The sequence below is a fragment of the Paralichthys olivaceus genome, chromosome 4 (assembly GCF_024713975.1).
Source record: "Paralichthys olivaceus isolate ysfri-2021 chromosome 4, ASM2471397v2, whole genome shotgun sequence".
Lineage (NCBI taxonomy): Eukaryota > Metazoa > Chordata > Actinopteri > Pleuronectiformes > Paralichthyidae > Paralichthys > Paralichthys olivaceus.
Genome location: NC_091096.1, coordinates 6,380,639 through 6,407,836, shown reverse-complemented (window position 1 = coordinate 6,407,836; position 27,198 = coordinate 6,380,639). Strand labels below are relative to the sequence as shown.

At 41.7% G+C, this 27,198-nt stretch overlaps 1 protein-coding gene across 1 annotated transcript; it reads right to left on the bottom strand.

Moving 5' to 3' along the window:
* Positions 1–642: 642 nt before the first annotated feature.
* On the bottom strand, positions 643–26,905 carry cspg4ba (chondroitin sulfate proteoglycan 4ba). Its single transcript, XM_020099263.2, has 10 exons — positions 26,629–26,905; positions 20,555–20,718; positions 14,432–18,004; positions 13,357–13,830; positions 12,574–12,750; positions 8,600–8,798; positions 7,813–7,944; positions 5,149–5,321; positions 4,371–4,554; positions 643–4,245 (listed from the first exon to the last, which is right to left on the bottom strand). Exons 1-10 carry the CDS (start codon positions 26,714–26,716, stop codon positions 2,195–2,197), a joined length of 7,215 nt encoding a protein of 2,404 aa, XP_019954822.1. The 5' UTR covers positions 26,717–26,905; the 3' UTR covers positions 643–2,194.
* Between the last annotated feature and the right edge of the window lie 293 nt (positions 26,906–27,198).

The following is a 27,198-nucleotide window of genomic DNA, read 5'->3' as shown; positions in this document are numbered from 1 at the left end:
CACATGTGATGCCATCGTTCACCACCGTCAACAAGTTCACTCAGTTCACAGGAACTGACATATTCTTTAATCACCACCTGTGTCTGTGTGACTGACATCTTGTGTCAGCTGTGTTTGATATCAGGAAAACAGCTGCTTACTTTGCATGATGCCATCACTCACGTGTGCTGACTCAGAGCGGTGAAGCTTCAGCTGCAGAAAAAGTCCTCATTGTGCTTTAGTAAATCACATTACATGTTTACCTTCTGGGCGCTGACTGGGAGTTTTATTAGGACATTTGCTTCGGAAACGAAACGTTTTCCACTGAGATGGAAAATACAGATGATGCGACAGTCGTGCAGATTTTATTGTTTTCGAATGCGAGATAACCAAAATTAAAGTAAATGTAGGAAACAGAGAGAAGAGATGATGATGAGTAAAATATTGTAAGTGGCCGTCTGGTGAAACGTATGTTTTATCGTGATGGGTTCTATTAAGACGAGGGCAACCGGCTGCAAGTGCCGAGACAGAGAAAACTGCCAAAAAACGAATTTACATGGAAGAAATAAGGGAACATTTGGATGCTAATGAACCTGGTTTGTGGAGAAATTTGCAGACAAAAAGAAAGCATAAGTTATACAGAGCCTTTTCTGTATGGTTCTCTTACATTTTAAAGTGGTTTATTAAAAACATGGTATAAATAAATATGACAGTTACATGGAGGGTTACATCATTCATATGAGACTAGGATACACTGGATAGACAATTCTCTTCAGTACAAAATAATTCAATAACATACGTTTACAGTGGTTTTCTGTTACAGCGACACCTCATCTCCCATGTTGGAACAGTAACTTTTCATTTACAGCAGATAAATCACCAGTGTCAAACAACCAATGCTTACAGTAGATCTAACGACACAAGTTAAACAGGATTGTCGGCGTTAAATAGTTATTATAAATACCACCACTTGTTTTAAATCAAAGAAATTCTCTGTTTTTGTTATTTGTAAAAGGAAAAAGTATTTTAGAGATGGAGTTCTTGTTTTAAAAAAATCTTGCTCGATTGAGCGAGAGAGAATAAATTGTTCTGTTGATAAATATTTAGTACCTCTCCTCAGAAAGTAATCTCCAGTCCCAGTGTAATGACCTTGTTTTAGAGTTAGCAGCTCAACCGTTCTAAAATCTGGTGAATCACTATTTGTTCATCTGTTAATATTTTAGAGAACGAACGTACTGTTTGAATATTAATCACTGAGCTGAGAGGGATATGGAGAAGTATTAGTGCGTTGCTTTTTCATTTAAGCTTATTGGGAATATAAAAATACTGCATAGTAAAATAAAAAACCGTTTCAACCACTGTGATTTGACCTATTAAAAAATAAAAGTTTTAATAGTGGTACTGTCAATTTTATAATTTTCAATCTGGTTAAACCAAGATCTGTTAATGACAATACATGCGACCCCCAATAAGAGTAACATGAAGTAAATGTTAACAAAAATACCTGAGTTTACAAAAAAATTGCTATACTATAATATATAATACATAACAACAATATAAAATCTGCACAATCAGTTGAAATGCTCAGACAATTCATCTTTGTACCAGTGTCAGTCTAGAAATTCACAGTTTCAAGTTGTTAGGCTCCAGCTCTGATGACTACGATCCACGATGGGAGAGACGTCAACATGTATGAGGACCAGACAACAACATGAGTGATTCAATCAGGCACCAAACAAACAGGTTATAGATTACCACAGTGATGACTGATTTGTAAATGCTCAAGAGACCAATGTTTGTCCCACCAGCTGAACATACAGCAGTGGTTTGTACTATTGCTTCACAGGATCATGCAACTCAGAGACAACTCAACACTGTCCCGTCTCTGACTAACATATTGCAAAGGACTTTGGCCATAGTGGTTTTCCCCCATCATCCATCCTTAAAGCTGCATAAATCAATTATCTAAAAACATGCAGCAGAGACAGAACAACACAATTATCTCATTAGAGCTTTGTTTCTTACCTGGTGACCGTGACTGAAAACACACTGGACCTTTGATTCAGGATTAAAACAAAAATATTGATCGATGCAGCTTTAAGCTAAGAACCTGAAAAGGGTAGTGATTCATATCAGTAAGCTCCAACCCACATTTCAATCTGTTGTGAAAACAGTATCCTCCAAAACATGCAGCGACATGCTGGTTTGCGGAGGATCATACCCAGTACTGATTCTTCTGAAGAGTCGGAGTGGCGGCTCTGATAATTTGGGAAGATGCTGCAGGGGAACCATTACTCCAAGAACTTACGAACATGTTTGAATCCAGGGTGTTATATCCCGAGCCGTGATTTGATTGCAATAATCGATCGAGAACTGGGCTGTCTGGGCAGTTGGGGTTTAACTGAGTGACAGTCACTGTCGGAACTGTTGTGCTCCTCTGGGTTTGGCCTTGGTAGGACTCACTGCTTGGAAGACCTGCAGACTCTTTTGGTGCAGCACTGTTCTGCTTCCTTTGCCTGTGATGTCGCAGGAAGACAACAAGGACCACGAAGATGATGACGAGCAGCAGCAGGGCCAGCAGTGGTAAGATCACCAGGAGTGGATTGGAGGTTTTTTGTGGGTAGGATTCTACACGAACTGGAGTGTTCCTGAAGGGGAAATCCTCCGATCCTCGTGTGGGTTTGCCAAGAGTCGTACTGTAAATACTAGTTCTGTTGGAGTTCCCCCAGCGGTTACGTCCCTTGAACTTTTGCTGGTTTTTGCTTGGTTGCTGGGTGGAGAGGAAAGCTGTAGACAGGACGGGTGAAGCAGTTCCATTTCCTGAAGTCTGCATTGGTGTCTGAGGAACAGATGATGTGGTTGGGAGAGGAGTTTTTGTGGTGGGAAAAAGTGCTGGATCATATGGCACAACTGCAAAGTGGAACTCCCCTTTAGCAGGTTGGATGTTATCAGCTTTCAGTAAAAACACCAGTGAGTCATTCAGCTCTTGAACTCCAGTCATGTTGGCATTCAGCTCTAAGGCTATCTTCTCCTGCATCACCTCCTGGAAGGTGAAGGACTCAGCTTGTTCAGCTTTCCCAGACATTTTAGGTTTTGTCCGAACCACTTTCCCATTCCTAGGATGGGATATCATTTCGAAGACAGGGTCACTATTGCTGATATTAGCCAGTTCTGAGGCATCAAGGAAATTAGCACCAAGTTTGACCACGATTCCAGTGGGAATCCTCAAACCTTTGCCAACCCGGACCAAAGGCCTGACGGTTATGTTAAACACTCCAGTCAGATTTGCCTCAGAAGTAAAGGCGGTGAATTCGAAGCTGTCTTCTGCGGAGGAGACGGAGATCATATGGTAGGACAACCTTCTAGCCACAAGATCATCCTGTTCAAACTGTGTAACCTCTTGATCTTCCCTCAGAAGTTTGCCAAAGCTCGGGGGCCTGGTAATCTGATAGTGAATGGTGACATTTTTCCCGTTGGTAACAGCAGCAAGGTTTTCCTGGGTCAGTGACACTGAGGTCTTGCCTTGCTCCAGTGTCAGTTCAGTGTAGTTGACCAAAGAAATGGAGATTTCTCTTACTTCTAGGTTAAAGAGTTTATATATTGGTTTATGATGCCCATCTGTGACACTGAAGTAGAACACCCCCGAGACGGAGCTTCCATCATGGACGAAATAGATGCTTCTGTTATTGATTTGAGTTTGGGAGAAGGCCATAATCGACTCATTCAAACTTCCTTCAAGAGCTAGGTAACCGTTGTTTGGCTTGCTAATCACAGAAAACTTAATATCATCGGGAGGATTGTCCAAGTCTTCAACCTTGAGATTCTCAGGCCCGAGGGCTACAGTATCTCCTTGTACCACCACCAGACTTGGAGCTTTGGTTTTTAGCAGAGGGGGTTGATCATTCACAGGTGTGATAGTGATGTTAAAACTCTCCTCAACAACCTCGTCGTCATCTTGAGGGCGTTGCGCCGTTTTGCCCTTCAGATTTAGCCATGCACTGAAGACGAAAGAATCACGAGTCGTCTCTGAGTTGTCGTGCTTGTAGGTGATACCATATTTGTTAATAATGAACTGGGAGAAGTTGGGTTTCTCCTTGGTGAGGTTTCTCTCGCCCACCACGATGAAACCGTGTCGGGGCAGAGATGTTACCTGGAACCAAACCTCGTAGGAGCTCCGCTGAGGCGTCGACAACTTGGACATCAGGTTAGTAGCATCAAGATAAGACTCGTCAATGATGACACTGTCTCCTTCTGTGACCTCAGCACCTATCCCCAAAAAGATGTATGGTAAATTTGATATAATTACACTTATACATTAACACTTACATTTATTCATGCTTGTACCAGCACGTACAAGTACAAACTATAAAGAGCTGCAAACGTATTCATACCTGTGTTTGCAAGTAGGACTGTGTTGTGTTCAGGTCCAGTATTCTCATAGGAAATGTCTATTTTGAAGGTGTGGCTGTTGAGAGAAGCAGGCGGTGATGCCACAGAGAAGGTCATGGTGTCCAGAGCTTCCCAGCCCACCGACTCGATGGGGCTTTGAATGTACACAACCTCTTTCCTGTCAACCTGAGGCACAGAAACTGTCGTCAATCCATTATCTAAAATGAATTCACATCGACAAACTTGTGCGACCCGATCAGCAGTTCAGCCATTCCTAAATTGAACTTGCATTTAATCAAGTGTGTGAGTTGCTCATTGGCGTCAGTGACTCTTCACCAGTCTGAAACACATGCTGTGCTGAGCAGTAAATACAGCACACGGAGCATCACACATTCAACAACGTCAGATGACCATCAGGAATAACTGCTTACATAAAAGCCTCACATGTACCACTCAGCTCTAGAAGCACGACGTCGACTTGACTCGATGAGGAGGAAGAATATTTATTATTCAATTTATTATTCATACTGTGGAAATCTGGCAACTTTCCACAGGAACGGAGGAAGCCTGATGTTTAAACTTCACATCCCTGATACTTTGAAAGAGTCTTGATACCTCTCGCTCGTCACTTACAATACCTTTAAGATATTTTTTGGGGACTATGGTCTTTATTGACAGAATATAAGTGTGAAAGGGGAGAGAGGGCTGGGTTGGAATCGAACCTGCGGACTCAGGATTCAAGCCTCAGTAAATGGGATGCACTGTAGCACTGTCACTCACCATATCTTGTGTGAAAGTGGAGATGTCGACTGTTGAATTATCCGGCTGCCTCCTCACCAGTCGCCCCAGTTTCGGATGCCGAACCACACTGAATGTAATGATGCGAGTGGAGGTGTTGCTGATGTCATTGGTCACTGCTTGTAAATCCTCATTTGTGATTAGTGCTGAGGAGCCTGGGGGGGAGACACATTCAATTTGATTAAGAAAATTACTGATGAGGCGCCTTAGATTATCAACGAAACTGTATCTGAGGCGAAAACAGTTTTTCTTCTCTGGCGTTCAGTTTATCTATGACCACACTCACACACAGCATCAAACGTAAGACGTTTTTTTCCCCCTCTGCAGACATTTCTCATCTTTTTGCAAAATATGCAAAGTATCGTCTGGAATAGAAAGATGAGGGTCTTTTGATGTGTCACATTAAGATGCACTGCGGATGTAACACACTGTCCAACTGCAGTCTGAGGCTGTTACATAAATCCCACACAAAATATTAAAAAGTGGATCAGCTCCTCGCAGGCTCAGAAAACTTCCACTTGGGAAAAACAGGGAGAAACATCTTGGGTGCATGATGACAGGACCTCACCACTGAGAGCTACTTCTCTTTGTAAGATAAATTACATAGATTTCCACTAACTCACTGCTTTGTGAAGATCGTGAGAAAACGAATGGAAGGGAGAGATAGATGGAAACAATCACTATTCACAAGCACTTGTCCGTCTCTCATGGGAAATTTCCCTCAAAGAGGAAGTGGGAGAGACGAGCTTTCCTGTCTTTTTTACAATGAAAACCCATCAAGGACTAAATCTGCAGGGGTTTTTCTATGTTGTCAGAGATTTGTGCAGTTTTTGTTGTTGGCAGAATATCACTCACGGCTGCGCACTACTTTTTCATGACTATAATTTTTACCTGCATTAACTACCTTTGCTGTGATTGGCCAGTGAATCAGTAATGAAAGCCCAAAATCACAGTTACACAGAGAGGGCAGGTAAAAACACAAAGCTGCTAAAAACTTTATGGGTTCCATTTTACAGTCCACCTCCCCATCTAAAAACATCCAGATATTCAGGTCCTGACATCTCTCGTGCCTGAGGTGTTATTCTGCTATGACCCCTCCTACCTGACCTGTGAGAGTTGTACTTCATTTGCCTTTGCTACAGAGTCACTCCCACTACAACCCTCCCTTCTTTAAATCAGTGATCCATCTGTTTTCCTTTCAGATGTCCTTTAATATGTTCTACATCCCGTGGTTTCATGCAGTCATCATGCTCATCACGCCCCGCTGCACTTTCTCCTCTCCCCTCTGATGTACATTGATCTCCTCTCTGGACCCCAGTTGACAGGAATCTGTCTAGTGATGGAAAACTTCAACCCCACTATGCTCCATCAGATGATTCTATTGATGAGAAAGGTGACTGGGTTTCTTCTCTCTCTCATTTTCCATGATGGCTGAGGTTTCACTGTAAGTGTGGCCGTTTGGAACAAGTAGAAACAGTTTAGCTTTTCCACATGAGTGGACATTTTCCTTTTACTCCCATTGTGGCCATTTAACAGTTACCAAACATTGTGTTAAATAATTAGCTTAGCACGTTCATGAAGAACTTGAAAGAAGCCAAACGCTGGTTTTCTTAATGTGGCACATGTGACTGTTTAGTGAGGAGTCTTTGCAGAGTTTTACAGAAAGCAGCAGACATTTGAGGATTTTACCAGGAAGAGGTAAAACATTGGCCTCCTCTCCGCAGTGTGAAAGTGTTTGATGTCACCCCGCGCCTCATCAAAACCCTTCATTGTCAGTTAAAGCTCCCACGCCGCCCCCCCCTCTCGCTGCTCCGCCCGGCACAAAGCACAAACAGGGCTGCCTCAGACAGACAGGGGCACAGCTTTTCAAGTGCACGCTCACCCTGTGGCTGGGAAGCTCAGTGGAGCATGCCAGTTGGCAATTTGCTGCCCTCACAATATCCTCTCCTCCTAACTCACAAACCAGACCACTGGAAATCTCTGTACAAATCTCCGAGGTGTTTGAAGATACAGACGATGTTTGGCCTATTTTTAGCTGCTGAGTATTCAAGGTAGTTTTCTATCAACACATCAGCAGTCTGGTATTTGGATAATGTCAGAAGTTGGATATTGGAAAAGTGCTGATTTATTTGACCAAAGGAATTTTGGGCAGAGAATGTTGTCAGGAAGAACATAAATCCACAGACACAGACACACACACAGTCACAACAGATCCATCTGTCATAGTCACTGGTAGAAATCCCCCCACCACCACCAAAACCCCACAACACAAAAGAATACTGAAAAATTAAGATTCGACCCATCGTCTTGCTGACATAAATAAAACACTAAGAGAACCAAATGTTCCTGATAGGACAGATTCCTCCCACAGTCCAAAGACCTGCAGTCTGGGTTAATTGGTGACTCTAAATTGCCTTTATATGTGAATGGTTGTATATTTCTGTGTGTCGGCCCTGTGACAGATTAGTGACCTCTCCTGTAGCCCGCCTCTCGGATGGATGGATTTATTTCTGACCCATTTGTAAAGTTGTGTGTCTTGGAGCTGAGCGTCACGTGAGTAGAAAAGACTCAATACATTGAGAGGTGGACCAGCATGTTGTTGGTTTGGTTTTCATAACATGACTCTTATCACGAGGAAGGATTTACCTGGAAACACCTTCAGTGGACGGTTTTTCTCTAAACTGAGAACTAAGGCTCTGGCTGTGATGCTGAAGATCTGCCTGGGGCTGAAATTCACACCATCATTTACTTGGAAGTTGAATCCTCCAGACATGGCACCTGGAAATGACATGACACAAAAAACATGAAGTTAAAAAACAGTCAAGACGTTTCTGGGGGAAAGTTGGATTCTTTTGCTGAATCTCAGTTTTGGTTATGTTTTCACTTTGTTCTCGGCAGCGTCTTGTTTCTGCAGAATACACAGAAAAATAAGAGAGTGATCAGCAGTCCTGATGCTGGTCTCAAGAAAAACTGCAACGTAAGCTTGAAATTCTTCATCAGTGAGTGACCACTCAATCAAAGCCATTGTCTATATCTGTGTAGATGTGTGTTAGAAACAGAAAGAGACATTCTTCAACATATAGGGTGAAGCGTGCACCTTTCACACAATTCTGTTCCTGATGGTACGAGTGCAGGCAAAGAAAACAGTAGATATGAATCAGAGGAGTCAGTGGAAACCTGATCTGAGGCAGCTGACAGATCTTATCCACCATTTTACATCAGAGGTTCAAGTATTATCACTTCAGTCCTGTCTGTCTTAACTCAAAAATCTATTTGGATCATCTGAAATTAATTTTTAAAATCACAAGGTCAATCTTTTCATATTAACAAGTGTCTCAAGGACATGATGCAACTTACAGTCATGGAAGCGATGGGAATCGAACCACCGCCTCTCTCTACACACAGCCATTGTTTTGCAGTGTTTTAATTTTACCTTTTTGCACAAACAGCAGCTGTCCCTGGTCTATGTGAGCCTGTGTGAAGTTGAGCACCACCTTCATGGGGGCGCTCTTCAGGGCCAGGTGCCCGTTGCTGGGTGGCGTCACCATGAAGTGTAGCTCTTCCGGTGGCGTGTCCTGGTCCTGCGCCATCAGATCCTCTGGCCTGATCTCGGTCACCGACGACACCCAGACCTGGACACAAGGTCAATCAGATTCAATTCAAAAACTTTATTTGTCCCCAGTCAGTTCCAAGTCAAAGTACACATTAAATATTTTTCTCTCACAGATGGTTCCTGTCATTTTAGGTGGTTCTTACCACGCCTGTGCTAGTTCAGTTTTAATTGTTATAAAATCGGATGAAACCTCATGATTGACAGCTGAGACTGACTCATGATTGGTCGATGCTGCGGCTCCATTGCCCCAACGGCTACCACACAAACTCTGTCTTTGGTGCAAGACGGCAGTCTTCGTATATATTTTGGCATTGTCCATTTATAAAATACAGTCTATGGTGCTAAATTATAGCTAAACCAACCTTATATCCCATAATAATAATTCAAGGTATCCAGATGATACAACAGGACTAAGTCTCAGGTCATTTTAAGAGTTTTGAAGGGCAGACAGAACAGAGACATAAAACCAACGATATAAAACAGTGTAAAATGAAGCAGGACCAATAAAAGACCAACAGAAAGAGCTGATGAGGCTTTGTCATTAATCTCCATCACATATTTCTCTCTTATTCTTCTCTATGGGTCATTTTCCCCTGCTCCTCATCCACTGAAGCATGACTGCTGTGAATAAAAATCTCAGCGGTGCCAGAAGATGGTTGGACAATAACGACCTGTGTCGCTCTGAGCATCAGCGACATAATGAACTAACGAAGGGCATATCTGGGCTAAAAATAGCCACAGAGACCGTAAACACAGTGCAGAGTGTGGGTGAGACGCAGCTCCGGGTTAATGTAAATGAGCCCAAACGAAGGAACAGGAGAGACTACAAACCACAAAGACACAAAAGTTTTTATTTTCTTGAGAACCAACCCGATGATGGAATAAAAGACTCAGGCAGTACTACTTAAAGGCAATTTTTTCTCTGTCATTTTAGGTCTTACTGATATTTGCAAATTTATTAAGTAAGTTAGAAAAACAGGGAAGAAACGTCATGATTGACTGACTCACGATTGATAGAGCAGACTCTGGAGGACGTAGAGACGTGTCGTCCATCTTTATTTACTGTCAAAGCTTGAGATAATGTATGTTGTAAATCGGCGCTGTCCAAATAAGATGGCACTAATTGAATTTGAACATCCCAAGAAAAGATTTGTAGGTTTGGTATTAAAATCCACTTTGATTAAAGCTCACGGCCTGGAGCAATTTTTTTTATAAACCCAACAAATAACACATACAGTCGTTTTTTATTCGAACAAGAGTCAATTTCCTGCGAGAACCGTTTTTTAATGTGTCACCTTGTGTTCACACACTGGTTCAATAGCACGTTCTATTACTGGCAACTTCTGACTGCTGTTAATGTGAGAAATGTTTCACACCACAAATGCAGAGGTGCACTTAAACTGAAGGGTGACGGGAAGTGGTTACAACAACAAAGACATAATCTGCAAGAATGTAAAGCCAAACAAACTATACCTTACCATGGTATTTATATACCATAGTATTTATATCATGGTCACTTTACATTGCAATATTTTTATTTCATTTTATTTCATTTATGCCTTGCAATATTATTTATGTCATGGTCACTTACTTTTGAAATATTACTCATATAATGGTCACTTTACATTACAATACTTTTTATATCATGCCACTTTTTTATCCTCAGTACTTGTTTTTGCACATTGTCTGTTTGCAGGTTGATTGTTTTATTTTTTATTTTGTAGGTCATAGATATTTCTGTCTGTTTTTTATGTTTTTGCCCTTTCTACTTTAATTCTGTAGTGTATACTACACTTTCTTTCTGCTGCTGTAATAAGTTAATTTCCCCGTTGTGGGATGAATAAAGTATATCTAATCTAATCTAATCTAACAATATCTGAGATCTGTAGTTTCACCATTTTAAACTACACAATAATGGAGTGTAAATGAGAGTGTAAATCACTAACTGGCAGTGAGCTGGTCTTTCATTTGGTTCTAAGTGTTATTTACTGGAACAGACACGTGGGGTCATCTTTCAATTAACACCTGTAAACCACATCACATTGGTCCCACAGTGTCTCTCCCCTTGAGAACAAAGCGTCACACGTGTGAGTCCATGTTCCACTGTCGGGAAACGACAACACTTCCCATAATCCTCTGATCTGACAGGAAGTCACAGCAGGATCAGTCTGACCAACAGCATCATGGTGACCTCCCCCCAAAAAGACACATGAGATCAATTTGCACAAACAACTCCACACACACGACAGAGTTTAAACAACAGTCACAGAACTGCACTTACATCTCTGATCTACTTTAATTTAAATCCTCTGTTTTTGTAAAATCTTTATTTACTGAGGTGTTTTTATTTTATTAACCGGACAAAAGAAAACCTGAAGAATTGGACAGAAAGAAGTCAAATGTAGAGTGGCCACAACAGATATCTGCAATGGATAATACTCTGTTTAAGACTCTACTGAATTTTAGATGAATATCTCAAGTTGATTCTTGGCATAAACTTGTTTTTTCTCTTAAACTTAACAAACTAAACAAATAATTGATGATGTTTCTTTGTCTGTATTTTTTTATTTTGACATAAATGAATCATTTGTATTTTTAACACAAACACCCTCCTGCTCTGTGATTCACTGGAGGGTCGACTTAACAATAATCCCCGTGGCACATTGATAAATAAAATATGAAGATTTGTTTTAAAAATATTGATTCAGCTGATCAAAGCTGCTTCAAAACCAACTTTCTGAGACATTTTATGAGGAAACAGTCAATGCAAGAAAAGCTGGGAGTCTTCCACAGTCTGAGCCCTGACATGATGTGCAGGGGCACAGAGCCACCTTGTGGACAGAGAGTTTTAAATCATGACCTTCCACCTAATGTCCACTGAAACATGACATGACTACTAATGAGCACACTTGAAATAAAAAGATTATTTAAGAAATAAACTCTCTGTTTCTGATTTAATTAACTTTAATTCAACTGGCGTCCTGACGCTCTTCAGTCCCAGGTCGTTCTTCTCTGAATCTGCAGGATTCCAGAGGAATTTGAGGCATTTGGGACAAAGCTACAAACAATAAGAGTCCGACACTTCAGCCCCTCTGTCCAGCTCGACCTCTCTCATCTCCAGCCACTGAAGCCGATAGAGTCGACGCGGCTGAGTGCACAGAAACAAACCAGCTTCTGTCTAATTTACACGTAACATATCTAAAATGTATGTAAAAGTGCTTTTCACAGACAGGAAGTGAATGCATTTTTTAGACGAGAGAATAGCGAGGAGAGTTTGTGAAGCCGTGCAAATAAGCTGGAATTGAGGCTATAAAGTCACAGTGCTTGTTATTTCCAGGTCATGACATCTTGCCACTCGACACTATGACGTTTCGGAGAGGATTAAATTCAAGCAACGTTCCTGGCAACAAAACCTCATGTCTGTGTAAAGCCTGGAGGTTATTTTACTTTTAATTTAAACTTTCTGTTCATAAGAGACCTTGAAAAAAGATTTCCGGTCAAGACTAAAATGCAAAATAACTTTTCTCTCCCTACTGACTCCACCATGCACTTGAACACAACAAGAATTAGTTTGAAATCTGACACCTTAACACATGACACCTCCGAAAATCTATGTCAGAGCACGGCCTGCGCTGCCAGCCCCCCTGGACCCTCCTCCACATAGCACACATAGTTTCCCCCCATACAGCCAACCATGGCAACACTGCCCACATGAAAATCATCTGACAGTAAGCCATGGTGCCAGAGCTGCTAGTAAAAAAAAAAAGTTTAAATATAGAGCAGTGTAGACTCACCCTGAGGACCCTGTTGGCAGTAATAACAGGAGGCTCATCGTTGACAGCTGTAACCTGGATGTACACCGTCTGGGCCGCACTCTGCTTCCTCAGCCCTGAGTCATTGGCCACCACAGTGAAGTTGTCGGCTAAGCTTTCGCTGCTGTCATGCACGTAGTAAATGAATTCATGTTCCACCTGGTTAGAGATCATGGAAATTATCATGAGGCAGGAAACTAAAGCTGCAAAGATTTATTCAAAATTCACATCAGCGCCAAGATACTGATGTTTTGTGACACAGAGGTCAGGTCACTTTACTCAAACTCATCCATGTCATGGACACGATGACATGACGTGACGTGACTTGACGTGCACATTAGGACATTCACACTTTTTACGTTTTCATGAGATCACAGCTGGTTTGGGTCGAGAGGCTGAGGGGAGTCACACATACATTTTAAGTTAAATAAGATTTTTATGCTTCAAACGTCACAAACATTCTTGTAGATTAGGATTTAAAAAATCCACCAAATATTACATCACAAAAAATACAGAGATTAGGAGCTCTGTGGTTTTAGTGGTAGTTACAGGGTTTAAATTAATCCCTCAAACTATTCATCCATCCAAGAATGTTTTGTAGGTTACAAGCATTATAAAAATCTCTGTACGTTTAGAAAACACACTCGTTTAAATCATTAAAAAAACTATGACCTCTGCAGATTTAAAGTTAGTTATTGGCATTAAAAACATTGCAGCCAAACTCAATCTGATTATTTATGCATCGACTGTAAGAGATTGTCTCACCTGCCTCCTGGTGAAAGAGGTAATGGACACACCCGGATGTCGAGAGTGCTCAACGTGACCGTGCTGCGGGGGCTCGGACAAACTGTACAGGAAGTTAATCCCAGAAAAGTGTTGGTTGGTGACTTTGAGCACATCCTGGGTCAGTGCCTTGGAGGCGCCCTCGTTCAGCGTGAAATTTGAGACGCGAAGCGGGATGAGGCGTGGGATGATGTCAACAGACATCCTAATGTCGCTGACGTCAGTGACCCCATTGGTGGCATCAAGCAGGAAGGTGTCATTGACTTCGTTGGGCTCTACCTGCGTGTACTGGATGTTCCCACTGTTAATGTCCTCCTGGTTAAATGTCTTGACAGGGGAATGTTTGGTTCCGATGTAGCGATTCTCCGCTTCAACAAAACGCCTGAGAAAGCCGTGAGAGGGGGCTACCTTGACTGTGAATACAATCTCGGATGGCATGTTGTCCTCGTGAGTGACCTGCAACAATCAGAAAACACAGTGACTGGTTACATCTGAAATGTTCCATGTGTCACCAGAGTTTAGATTTCATTTGACTCTAAATGTAACATGGCATCATTGTACAGTGAAAACACACAAACATGGGTGAACGTTCAGATTTGACCTTTTCAGCAGCCTTTAAAACCAGGACAATAAAAAAAACATTTCATTGTAATATTGTTCTTTTATAAATTAGACTGTCTGGCAACATTTATTGCCTTGTTTTATAAAAGGATACTTCCATAATAAATATTTATCTCAGGATATGAAGTCCTTAACCTGACGTGTTTCTAATTGATAAACAAATGCATGTGTTATTTCAATATAGTGAAAATATATATGATTATAATATGTATATGAATATTATAATTGTATATATACCTTATGTATAATATCATTATTCTTATTGACATCATTCTGTGCATTTTAAATGAGAGGATAATAGCCCACTGATCACTGGATTGGAATTTAGTGTAAGAAAAACAGTCAAGGTGAAGTGATAATGTAATATCAAAAAAGATTATTTAAACCAAATAAAGAAATTGCATGAGCATTGTTGGGAATTCTCTCTGAAACTCACCTCCAGTTTAGTTTCGTCGATCTTCACTGGTTTCCCCTCCTCTACCAGTAAAGTGTTGTGATGCTGCACTATGGGTGGCCTCTGGTGACTTTCCAGATAAACCTTCACATTGATCTTCACTGCAAGTTGAAAACCTTTAGCTGTCACTGTTAGGTTGAAGTAGTCGGCCAGATGTTTGCTGTCTTTGTGCCGGTAGGAAATCAGCCCCTCCTTTAAGTCCGACTGTGTGAACGACTTCACGTTTGTTTCATTGAGATAAAGTCGTCCATACTTGGGAGCCTCATCCAACTTGAAAATGACCTCATGGTCATCTCTGATGTCGAGATTTGATATGACACTAAAATTACTGGTGGAAAACGTTACGGCTCGGCCCTTCTGAACCAGTAAGCCGGTGTTGTTGCCGACCTTCAGGAAGGGGTCATGTGCACTGATGTCTAAAAGGCTTGATACAAAATGTTTTCCGTCGGAGACAAAGAGCACAAACCTGCCCGTGCTCACACCTTTGTGAATGAACAACACTCGCTTCTCATCCAAATCCTTCTGTCGAAACTGGAACAGTCGATGAGTCGTGTCATTAACCAGAACTAAGTCTCCCAAGGGGATTCCACGACGAGTGTAAATCAACTGACCGTCATCATAATCAGAGTCTGCGTCATGATAACACAAATCCTCTGAAGTGAGTAACCTTTGTCCGTCTCTTACCACATGAAAAACTTTATCGATAACACGTAGTGGCTTTTGGTCGTTGACTAGATTAATGGAGATGTTGAACGTTCCTTCTTTGGAGCCAAAGTCATCCTCTGCGATGGAGGATTTGAAGCCTTGGCTGATGGAGGCAATGAAACTGAACTCATCTTGAGTCGTTTCACTGTCATCGTGAATATACATGATCCGTTCCTCTAATATATCCTGATTACTAAAGGTTAAGATGTTGTTGTAGCTAGCGTTGGAATTTGACTGACTAATACGGGCTAGTTTTCCATGTCTAGGGCTGCTTACCACAGTGTAGTACAAATCTTTTGTACTCAAAGTCTCTGCAAACAGATCATCTTTTGTGATGAGTTTACTTTCTCCCTCCAGAAGCGAGAGTCCATCATTTCTCATAAACACACTGTTGACATCAGCTTTAATGGAAAACTGGAAATCATAGTTTTGAGACTGAGCATGCTTGGAAACCAGATGAAATTTGAACCTGTCATGTGTGTCTTCATAAGGTCTGTCAGATAGCTCATAATGTACTTTTAGATCCGTCACATTTCTTTGGCTGAAAGTTGAGTTCTTCATCAAGACTGTGGTGTCTAGCAGAAGTTTCCCTTTCTTGGGTGTCGTGAGAACTCGGAAATAAAGGTCATCCTCCGAGAGGGCCACACCTTCAGCTGTGGCAAACATATGCTCAGAGTCCAGCGTCACTTTTCTAATTTTATCCAAGTCAATCATAGTATTCCTCGTCAGGTGATACTTCACCCACTTCACAGTTATTGGGAAGAGTACTTCAGTGGCTGCCTTGGCGGCCACATTGACTTTGCACTTGAAGTAATCAGTGGCATTGGATGTCTGGATGTCTTGAAAAGTACTAACGTACCTCAGTCGCTCTTTTTCAAGGAGCCTTTGGGAGAAAGTGTCAGTGGGCCTCCATTCACCACTGGAGTGAAGCCTCTGGAGCTCTCCATACTGAGGAGGTTCAATGATATCATAACGAACGTCAACAATTTGTTTCACAGCATTGGTTTGCACAGCCAGCTGCTTTGAACCAATTATAGCCGTCTCTCCTTGAACGATCACAAGACCTGTGTTGTTGGCAATTTTGTACTCCAGTGCTACAGCCATGACCCTAAGAACCACAGTGTTGCTCACCTTTTCCCCATCGCCAACTCGAAGAACTATCCTCGAGTTTCTAACCCCCGTGTGAACGTAGTACACCCTCAGTTCCTCCAAATCTAAATACGAGAATGAGGTCACTGCTTTGCCAGGGTTGTTTTCAACTTCCAAATATCCAGCATCAGCGTTCAGGTTCCCAAGTACAGAGAAGACAAGGTTGTCATTGCTGCTGTCAATGTCTGTGGCCTTCAGAACATCTGTGGTGAGGCGTTTCTTAGAGTTCTCCAACAGGACAAAGAGATTTCCTTCAGGGAGGCTCAATTCAGGTGCATCGTTGGTGGGTGTCACAGTAATATTGTACCGGTACAATTTATTTCCCTTCAGATAATCAGGAACTTGCTTTCTACTGCTAGAATAAATAGAAAACATGAAGAAGTCATCTGGTTCCTCTGAGCCTCCATGGATATACATCACTCGTCCATGCCAAAGGTCCAACATGCTGAAGGTGTTCTCCTCTTGGTCTTGATCAACATCAAGCCTTATCTGACCCCGAATAGGTTGCTCCTGAATACGGAACATGATCTGGGATTGTCGAATGCCTAGCTTCTTGAAGTCCAAGAGAACCTTGATGTGTTTTGCCTCAAGAGATGCCCTGCTGCCTTCTTGCACCACAAGGTTTTTCAGCTGCACAAAATTTGAGCCATACCTTCTGTCCAAGCCCCTTGCAAGAGTGGACATGTGAAATGACGGTGTTGGTGTCACCAGGTGAAAAAGGGATCCTGGGGTGCTTGTCGGACTCACTGTGGTTGATGGTTCTGGTTCCTTCTCAGGCTCACAACCAACTGAGATATCCTTGGTGACTACAGCAGCAGAGAGACCCATCTTCACTCCGTTGACTTCAATGTTCTTCAAACATCCTTTGAAGGAACCTCCTCTTACTCGCTTTCCAGACACAGAGACGAGCCCCACCTTTCTGACTTCAGATCTGGTGCTGTCATCTATGCCTCCAACAAAAAGAAAACCTTTGAGCTGAGGTCCCTTTGTACGAGAGCTGATGCTGCTTTTCACCATCTCTCCATCAACAGTTAGCTCAAGGCTTTTGGAACCGAGATGCAACTTGATAGAATGCCATTTCTTGTCATTGATGAACGTGAGGGAACGAAGCTCCGCTTTAGCTCCAGCTTTCCCAACAATGGCCACTGGCAAACCTTCCTGAATCTCCACAGCAACAAAAGACCCCTCTCTGGCTGAACTGTACAACATAATTCCCTCTGAGGCTGAAGTATGGACAACACACTCGAACACTGCTTCCTGTTGGGCGTTCCAGGTTGGAAGAGAAATGTAAGCTCTGGAGCTGAAGAAACTGATAGGGTCCTCCTCTGTGGCAAAGAATTGGGGACTGCAGCCTAAAGACACCTCATGGACAGTCTTGAATCCAGTATATGGCCTCAGTGATGACAGCAGGTCATGTTCGTTGAAGACTACGTCCTCCATGCAGCCTCGGAAGCCTATCGGATCTCTGAGGAGATAAAGCCTGTCCAGGCTTCCCGAGCCTCCAACATAGAGACCATGGAAGATGTTGAGATTATTTTGGGAGCCCGGCATCTTTGCTCTGGTGTGAGAGTTCTTGTCTACTGTCAGAGTGATGTTGTGCTGCACATGGCGGACCTCCACAGAGTGCCATGCCAGGTCGTTGAGCTGGGTGCCTCGGTCGGACTGTAACACTTTCTCCCCCGATCCAAGGTCCAGTTTCAGCTGAAATGAGAAAACAACTCGATCACAAAATGTGCTATTTTGTAGGAATAAAAGTTTTATGTAAATACTGATTTAATCTGAGTTTTTCTATGAACAATATTCTGACTAATATACTAAAATACTTGTATTTGAAGAGTTGTTCTGCAATATATGTGATCCTTGTTATTGCCCTGATCCACTGGATGGATGTGATAACTTTCTTCCTAGAACCACAATGAATTTGTTACATAGTCAAATGTTTCAATAGCAATTAAATAAATTGCCAATACATTTGGAAGATATAGCCCAATATATCCTGTCCTTGTTAGAGCCCAACAGACATGCAACTCTTTTGTGTGATGATAAAATGCAGATTCTTCTTATATTGTGACTGTATCAGATGAAATAATAAAATAACCTTTACTATAATATTAATCAAATAATTTACTGTAGACATCTGGAAGGGAAACGCAGGACTGAGACGGCTTATGCTCCATGATGTCACCTGTTTTTAAAACAGTGCGCTTTGTCTGTGATTTCACGCAGGAAGCGAACTATTATCTCTTTGCCTTCAGCTATATCCTCAGAGCATCATGTCACCATCTCAGACTAATGCTGTGTTTAGATGACATGCTTGTCAAGGCTTGCTTCCGAGTCGCTGCTATTCATGCAAGGGTTTCCAGGGAGCGACGCTCATGTCTGACTCACATGGAATGAGACCCCAAGTTCGAGGAAAGCTTGTGTGGGTGAACAAAAAAAAAAATCATTCGGCGACCTGAGGCAGTTTAAGGAGCAGGGGCGAGTGTTTCACTACTTGTGCTCACTGAAGTACGACAATATAACACAGCCGTCAGTATGATTAAACCCCGGCCGTCTAACAGTCTAACACGAATAGAAACATAGTCACAAGGATTTCTTTAGTTTGATGCACCAATACTCTGATGCATATCCAAGTGTTTCTAAAAAAGGCTTCCTACAACACTTCTGTCCATTCTTTATGTTGACTGAGTCGCTTAAAGGATGCTTTGGAAGGGGCGAAGGTATTTCACCTTTAAATCCTCCCATCTTGAGTTGTGGGCTAAAAATAGAGTCTCTTGCTTAGGACAAAAAATTTGCCCTAAATTTCTCAAGTGTTCCGAAGGTAAACACATTTTGCCATTGAAGTAAATCTCCAGGGGTGTGTGTCGCATGTGTCTTTTTTCTATCTACATCTATCAATCCACAGCTTCACTGGAGTTGAACTAAAAGTTAAAATCAGTTTCTAACTTTTGCAGAACTAGTAACATATTTCATGGCTGTTCAAAATGTGCCTATTGGTGCAAGACATTAATAGTTTTCATTACAAACTCAAAAAACCACATTGTGTGGTGTCACTGGACAAGGATTAAAATGTGTTTTTATCCAGGTTGTATCTGTAGGATTTTAATCTGATGTCATTTATATCTGTATATTGGATTCTGTGTCTCCAGTGATTCCTGAAGCTGCATTTCTGTGATTGATTGCTTTTCAGTTTCTCTCGTCTTCAATCCAAAGGTGTCTTGAACAACGTGAGGACTTCTTGTGTGTTTACAATCAGTTGATCATTTATTCTTCCCACTGCTGAACGTGATTTAGTCAGTTGGATAATAAGCCGTCCTCACTGTGTCTGTGTACACACCTGTGTGAATGTAGATTGTCCTTTTTAATCCTTTACTTTCATGTGTGTCTATCTGATTACATCCCAAACCCAAACACATTTTTGTGGACAGCTTGTGGAGTTTAAAATAAGGGAGGGTTGGGATAAGGGTCTCAATAACAAGAGCTTTTTTCAAATTAGTAGGATTCTACTATGGAATTCAATGCTGTGAGCTTAAATGATAAAATACTTCTCGTCACCAGAAGCAATCAGAAGAGATTTTACTTTAATTCTGAAATTAATTGCATTTTATTTCTCATCAGACTAAGTTTTTGTTTTTTCCACATTTGGTTCATTGGTACTTGAGCACCTGTAGTTGGCGACACCACTCTCCCATTAGACATCACCTTGGGCACTGACAATGACACAACATTCTTTCTAACAGATTATCTTAATAATAAAGATTAAGCAATAACAAAGAAAATCCTTTATCTGTGCAGTAATTGAGTACCATCAGATGTGCACACCAGCCGTACTCATTAGTTTAACTGTTAATAGAAGAAATGTAGCACAACTGTTTCACTATGATCAGGTAAAAGAGAAGTGACTCATTTAGACACAATAGAAAACACACATCTGACCACTTTCATTATTTCCTGGTTTCTACTGTGACAAGATGAGACTGGTATGGGAGTTAACACTGAGCTCACACCATGCAGGCTTGTCTGCTTGTGTTACTGTGTTGAGAGACTGACACTGTCAGCTGAGATGGACCCATAGCTTACGGTGGTCAGTGTTTGAGTGTCTGTAGAGTGAGCGTGTCTGTGGTCAAGCGCGTTCCTCTGCATGCATTGTATGCACGTTCATATACAGCATGTGCATGTGTGAGTGCATGCGTGCGCTAATGTATGCTCGAACACATATGCTCACATGCTGAGGGCCATGGATGTACCCACCTGCAGGCGACCAGCGTGGAGCTCTAGTTGGAAGTAGTCGGTCTGGCCGGCAGCGAGAAACAGCAGGCCATTGGTGCTGGAGGTTCGGAAGCGGACACGTAGCATGTTATGGTCGGACGACTCTGTTGCCTTGAGCTGTACAAAGCCGTCGCCATAGAAGGAAGCTGTGGGAAGAGATAAAAGAGAGAGATGTCTTTTTAGAAAATAAAAAGCGAGAACTACAGGGAGTTGATATATGGTCCAGTTTGGTGTTCACAGTCTTTTACAGGCTGTTAAAACCAGTGCATGACAACTGAGCTGAGTACGAGGGAGAAGTGGAAGAGAAGAGCAGCGACGACAGCAAACACAGAGCAAGTCAAGTCAAGCATTGTGGTCTTAATATAGCCAACATGTGACATTTAGATATAAAAGCCAAGCTAATTATCATCCTGCCTGTTCTTTACAAATGGAGCACACACACACACACACACACACACACACACACACACACACACACACACAGTACAGCTATCTTAGTGAGGACACTCACTGGCATAATGCAAGCCCCTTACCCTAACCATCCAAACTAAATGCCTTACCCTAAACCTAACCTAAACCTAATTTTAACCTTAAACCCAAAAGTCCTGACCCCCCAAACAATCCATTAAAGGGAGGTCACAAAGTGAGGACTGGCCAAAATGTCCTCATTTTGACAAAAATGTCCTCTCTCCGTAGGTTAAAGGCTAAAACTGGTCCTCACAAGGATAGCTGTACAAGCACACACGAACACACACAAATTATACCCCGCCTGATGTAAAGAATGCTTGTGACTGTCTTTGGATCTGCTCAGCCTTCCTGGTGGGCCCGTTCTGTTTGTACTCCATACGCTCCACCATAATGATTTACATGCAACAGGAGTATAATTACGAGCCCTGAAGCTTTACCTGTCCGATAATCACCAGTCTAAACCAAACAGAATTGCAGGTTTGCGTTTCAGCTCGTTTGTAGCTGCAGGAGAAAGTTGCTCTTGGACTGTCCAAACCCACAGCAGCGGCACATCTGAATTTTAAAAGCTCTTTTGACTCATGTGCCACAGCAGCAGTATCCACACCGAGGCAGTGGATGTGGAGGTGTCTCAGAGGGAGTGGGGCATGTTTGGGCCTGCCCTGCCCTGACAGGAACCTTCAACCTGAACATGAAAGGCTCTGACGTCCCCACATTGTCTGTGGCCCCATGTTCCCGAAACTGCTTTGGCGGACGGACCCAGCTGTTGCTTCTACCTCACCTCCCTGCCATTTCGCATCACCCTGTAATCTGCGCTAACGTGCTCTGAAGCTTTCTCATCGGAGCCTCTGTGCCTGGGCACCACCAGTTTGGTTTTTAATGAGCTCCACGAGTCCCACGCATATTCAAAGGTTAACAAACAAACATCTCTGCCATTCCATTTTTGATTTATTTGGAGTTGATGACCCAGAGGCCAGAGCGGCCTGCTGCTAATGGGCCTCAGTGACTCACTGGTGAATCTGGAGAAAGTTAATGATAGTAAATGGGCTTTTTTTACTATGTGAATAGGGTTAATGCACTAATGACTCGTTTGCCTGCAATTAAACCAGTAAAGCATGTGAATTAGCCCTTCAACCATCAATACACACACATCAAGTAACAGGAGCTGATTGGAGACAGACAAAAAAACCCAGATATAAATCAACCTACATGCAACAACAATCACATGTATCTCCTGCTAACACATATACAAAGGTCAAAATATATATTAGTCAGAGCATTTATTTAAGAAACAATTTTTTTCACTTAACAGCAGAAGAACGAAAAGAAACCTATCAAGTCTGGAGAGTTTTTTCCTCACTGACTGTCTGCTTTAAATTCAAAAAGGGTTTTGTAAATGTTTCGTACGAAGCCAATTTCTCTTTTGAAAAAAGGGGAACAACAGAAAATGAAATTTGTAGCGTTGATATTCTGCTCAGTTCTGTTTTTCCTTTTCCAGTTTCAATGCTGAATGCTAAAATATGAGATCTCACCTGCATGGGCTCAAAAAATTCTTTGTTTCTTTGATTAATCATATTCAACACAATCCAGAGTTAAGAAAAATAAGTCTGATTTTATTCTTGAAGTTTACACAGTTTATGTTGATGTTCTAAACTCTCAGCAAACTTGAAATACTCTTAACTGACATTTATTATTAGGAAAAAATAAAATAACCATTTCTTACAATCACAATGTTGTGGATGTTTTGGCATTTTTCCACGAAGCTGGACTCAAAACAATTAACTAATTATCAAAATAGTTGTTTAGTTTGCAGCTCTCTTAGTGAATTAATTAATTTACCCCCAAATAAACATATTTCTAGTGGGTCAGCGTTCTTCCACATCAAACATGTTTTGCAGTAAACCTCACATCTCCTCATCCTGTTTTTTTAAAGGTTGCAGGTTCCCAAACCTCTCCCTGTTGATCAAGTGGACATTTGCATTTACAGTTTCTACCCATTATATTTTTTCTGTGTTATTTTTATTTTTGTGCGGACAGTTTGCCTTATTGTCCTTGTTTGTTGGAATGACATTAAATCATCATTAACTATCCAGTCTTTCCTACGTTATGATCGGCCAGGAGTTATGTGCATGTGGCCTGCTTGATTCTGATATGCAACTGGAAATAAAATTAATTAATTGGCCCACAGGCACAAAGCATGCAGCGTTACTTATCCTTATTTGGACCCTGACTCAGACAAACCAAATTTATTGTCCTTTCTCATTTATACATCATGCTCATTCATCTGAATGGCTCTGTGTACATAACAGCGTGGGCAGGGGAGCACTTCCGAAAACCAGCCAAGAGGAAAGCAATGACATTTTTCCCTTTAGTTCAGCACGATGGACATGCACGCTCCACTGTAGTTTGGCGTCATCGCAGTGCTGTTCAAGTCATACGACTGAGCGTCATGTTTGATTCAAACAAAAGGGTCTTCCCCATAAAAACTCCCCAATAAGTGACTGAATTCTTGGAAAGTGTGGCAGCAGTGTGAGTCTGTGGTGGGAAGAATTTTTGGGTTGTAGCAGAAACACAGAGATTATGTGACTATGTAAATGAGAGACCTCAGCACATAAACACACCCGTGTGCACCTGAGTGTTCCTGCCGAGGCAGAATCCGGGGCTGTTTGACGGTCGTTCTGTAATCTACGTGTCTGCAGGGCCGCTCTTTGTCACACATTTTTTTTGTGAGACCTCACAAATCGCTCCCTCAACAACAAAGCCAGTGACCTTTCAGTGAACACCTTACAGTTAATTTGAGGGACAAGACCAGGCCTTGTCACTGCCTATGTGCTGAGGTTATACAACAAATCAGAGATGCAACCTGACGGAAGTGTCTCTTTGTTTTTTGCTCTTTGCTGACTGTCATGCCATTTTTTTTGCTGATGCATTATCACAGCCTGGGACATAAATATTTTAGAAAGAGATGTTCCGATAACAGCGACGGAAATGCCTCTGGTAGTGCAGACACTGCCTGGTCAGGCATCAGTGAGTAAACAAAACTATGGAACTATCTATAAGACATCTTTAAAGTATAATTTGGCTTCATCTCAAGTGGCACCCCACCGTGACATCACCCGTGGTTTGGAAACTACCATTTTTAAAGCAGAGACTTTGGGTTTGACCACAAAATGTACCATGTTTGGACTTGAAGGCGGAGCTGGAGAGGAGCGAGGGGCGGGTCTGAGCACTGAACCCGAGGAGCTGTATGTGCTAACGAAGGTAGCTTCCATAATTGAGGGTAAACTTCATTTCTGAACGTTGAAGAATCTCCAGTAGGGTACTTAGTGGTAGCTAGAGTAAAAATCGTATTCATTTTCAGATTAGAGATTATAATTATCAGCCATAATATTTTAGCCATCCAAGGAAGACTCACCACAAGCTATGAGGATGTAGAAGTCACAAGTCTGTATGATATCAGCTGCGCTTCAAGAAAATAGTTTTTTATACACAACGTCAAGGAGAAGTACAACACTTCCCACAATCCTCAGCTGTAATAGCAACATCTCTGATTGGTGGAGCTGTAACCATGGAGATGTTTACCACAACCAAGGAAAATCGTGCCAGCTATGACCGGATTGTTCAGAGTTACTAGGTTACTATACTACACACCATATAAAAAATACTATGTACACACAAACTACAGTATAATGCAACAGTACAACAACAACAAGGTTCAATTCAAGAAGAAACATACTTCGATCGTTGGAATTCAGATTATTTGAAATAGTTTATGGGATACATATTTCCTTCACCTTTAAATTAATTATGTACGTTCTTGTACCTTTACCTTTTATTTCCCTTTTCCAAATCGTATAAATGTTTGCTCCAATAACAAATGTTTTATGGTCACGATTTATTTTCAGCCGGGTTCCAAAACTTTAACTTTAAACCTTGATGATACTGAAAAGTCAGTGAAGAAAAAGGAATGGGACCGAAAGCCACTGTACAAGTAGCTGGTGACTGAATTTCTACGTTTATTTATTTGTGTTATTTTTCAGTTGACTGTAAAACTACATGATAAATAAATAAATAAATCCCATCACATTTGTTCTCTATATGTTTTTGCTTTCAATGGATTCAACCTAAGCTCGTATAACAATGATAGCAATCATCACTTCCTTATGGTCGGTAGTATACAGCATAAAATAGGTTATATACGTTTTTTTAAATGCACTGGGACCAGTACTCGGTATTTGCTGATTCCAGGTATCGGAGAAAGGAAACAATGGTTTCAGAACATCTCTGGTGTTATCAAAGCCACATGGTTCATACATGAAGGGAGGATGTACATATTCAGAATGTGATGCATCAAAGTCGAGCCACTGTCTGTACTGTAGTTGCACTCAGCCAATGATATGCTGAGTGTGAGTCACAGGGAAATAATTCCTGATTATCCCCAGGGGGACAGCATGGAGCAAATCTGAGTGTAGATGACACATACCCAAGAATCAACCAGACGGGCTGATGAATGAACACACAGATGTAAATAATAATGTACATCTGGAGAAAAATAAGGAACATATTTTTCCCTTAGGTCCCGCAGTACAGCAGCGACCGTCCATTTCTTTGAATTCATTTGAGTGTGCTATTGTCACAGTCAGATAGTTCTTCCAGTGCAGTGGGCATCACAAGTCCCATTTGTGCTGCTGCTGCTGCCTCTGATAAGGTGAGAGTGCTGTGGGTGCTTCCAGCAAACCGTAGATCCTGTGAGTGTGTGTGTGCACCTAGCACGCACACAGAATCAAAGCTCTCATGCACATCATTCCTATAACTTGGATGATTCATTGGAAAGATAACACAAGATAATCATGCAGCTTAAGTGGGAGTGTCTTACTGTTGCTGGAATGAATTGGCTAATAATCCTAGTGTTTATTTCCCATGATATAAAATAAAACCTGGGATTATTGACCTCATTTATTTGATAATCCGTGTAAAATACTGACGCTGTTTAAATATAGAGTTTTGTTCTTTTGCTGGAACGAATCGTGACACCGCAGCCTGATAATCTAAAATTGATAATAATAGTCTTCACTTCACATTATGAAATAAACAGTAGGATTTTTAGCCATTTATTTTATATTAAATAAACACTGGGAGTATTAGTCTCACAAAGAAATCTTGCAAAAATAATCATGCATTTCCAAAAGTGAGAATGAATCCTGCCCACAGTCACATTTTATTTCACCCAGCTGGGTGTCACACTGCAGGTTAACATTTTAAGACCTGTGAGCCACCACAGTGATTCAGCCTCACATTAAACAATCCAGCGCAGAGCGACACTAAGCCTGGTTCTACAGATCCAGAGCTGCAGATCCAGAGCTGCAGCTGGGACACAACACACACACAAACAGGTCCATGGTCGTGTTTAGGTTGAATTCTCTGTTTTTATAACCTGGAGATTATTACCCGAGTAAACTCCCAACACATGAAGCCAGAGTGAACCGGTGAGAGCTTGTGTTTACAGCATTAACACAACTGGTCTTTGAAACCAGGTGGAATCTGGTTGGTTTTCATTGTGGTGAGAAAAGAAAGAAAAGTTGCTTTGTTACCTCCTGACGCCAGCTCGACCAGGAGCGACCACCAGATCAGCCCACAGACACACAACTTCCTCCCGGTGGGCTTCACAGCAGAGTCCATTGTTTCGGCTGGTTCCCCCGGACTGTGTGTGTGAGTGTTTGTGTGTGTGTGTGTGTGAACAGTTACATGTTCACAGGTCTTCACACCTCAGATGATCCTGCAGCAGGAAACAAGCAGAGTCTGAGTCTGCTGCAAAAAACAACTCAACTGAGCCTCAGACTGGAGCTCGAAACTCCGCCTCGTGTGTGTGTGTGTGTGAGAGAGTGTGTGTGTGAGTGTGTATGTGTGTGTGAGCGTGAGTGTGTGTTATAGCTTTTCAAAATAAAAGCCTGAAGAAGAAGAAATGGAAAACGCTGCAGGTTTATTTAAACAAACAAGGCCATGTGGAAATGTGTGAGAGATCTTTCTGAATTTCATTAAAATGTCACAACAAAAAAATCTCGACTTTATCTTTTGAGTTGTTTACTGAAATGTGTTTGATATCTCTCTATTTTTTATGTAAAAACATTATTTTGACTCGCTCGTGTTATCATCCTGTGCCA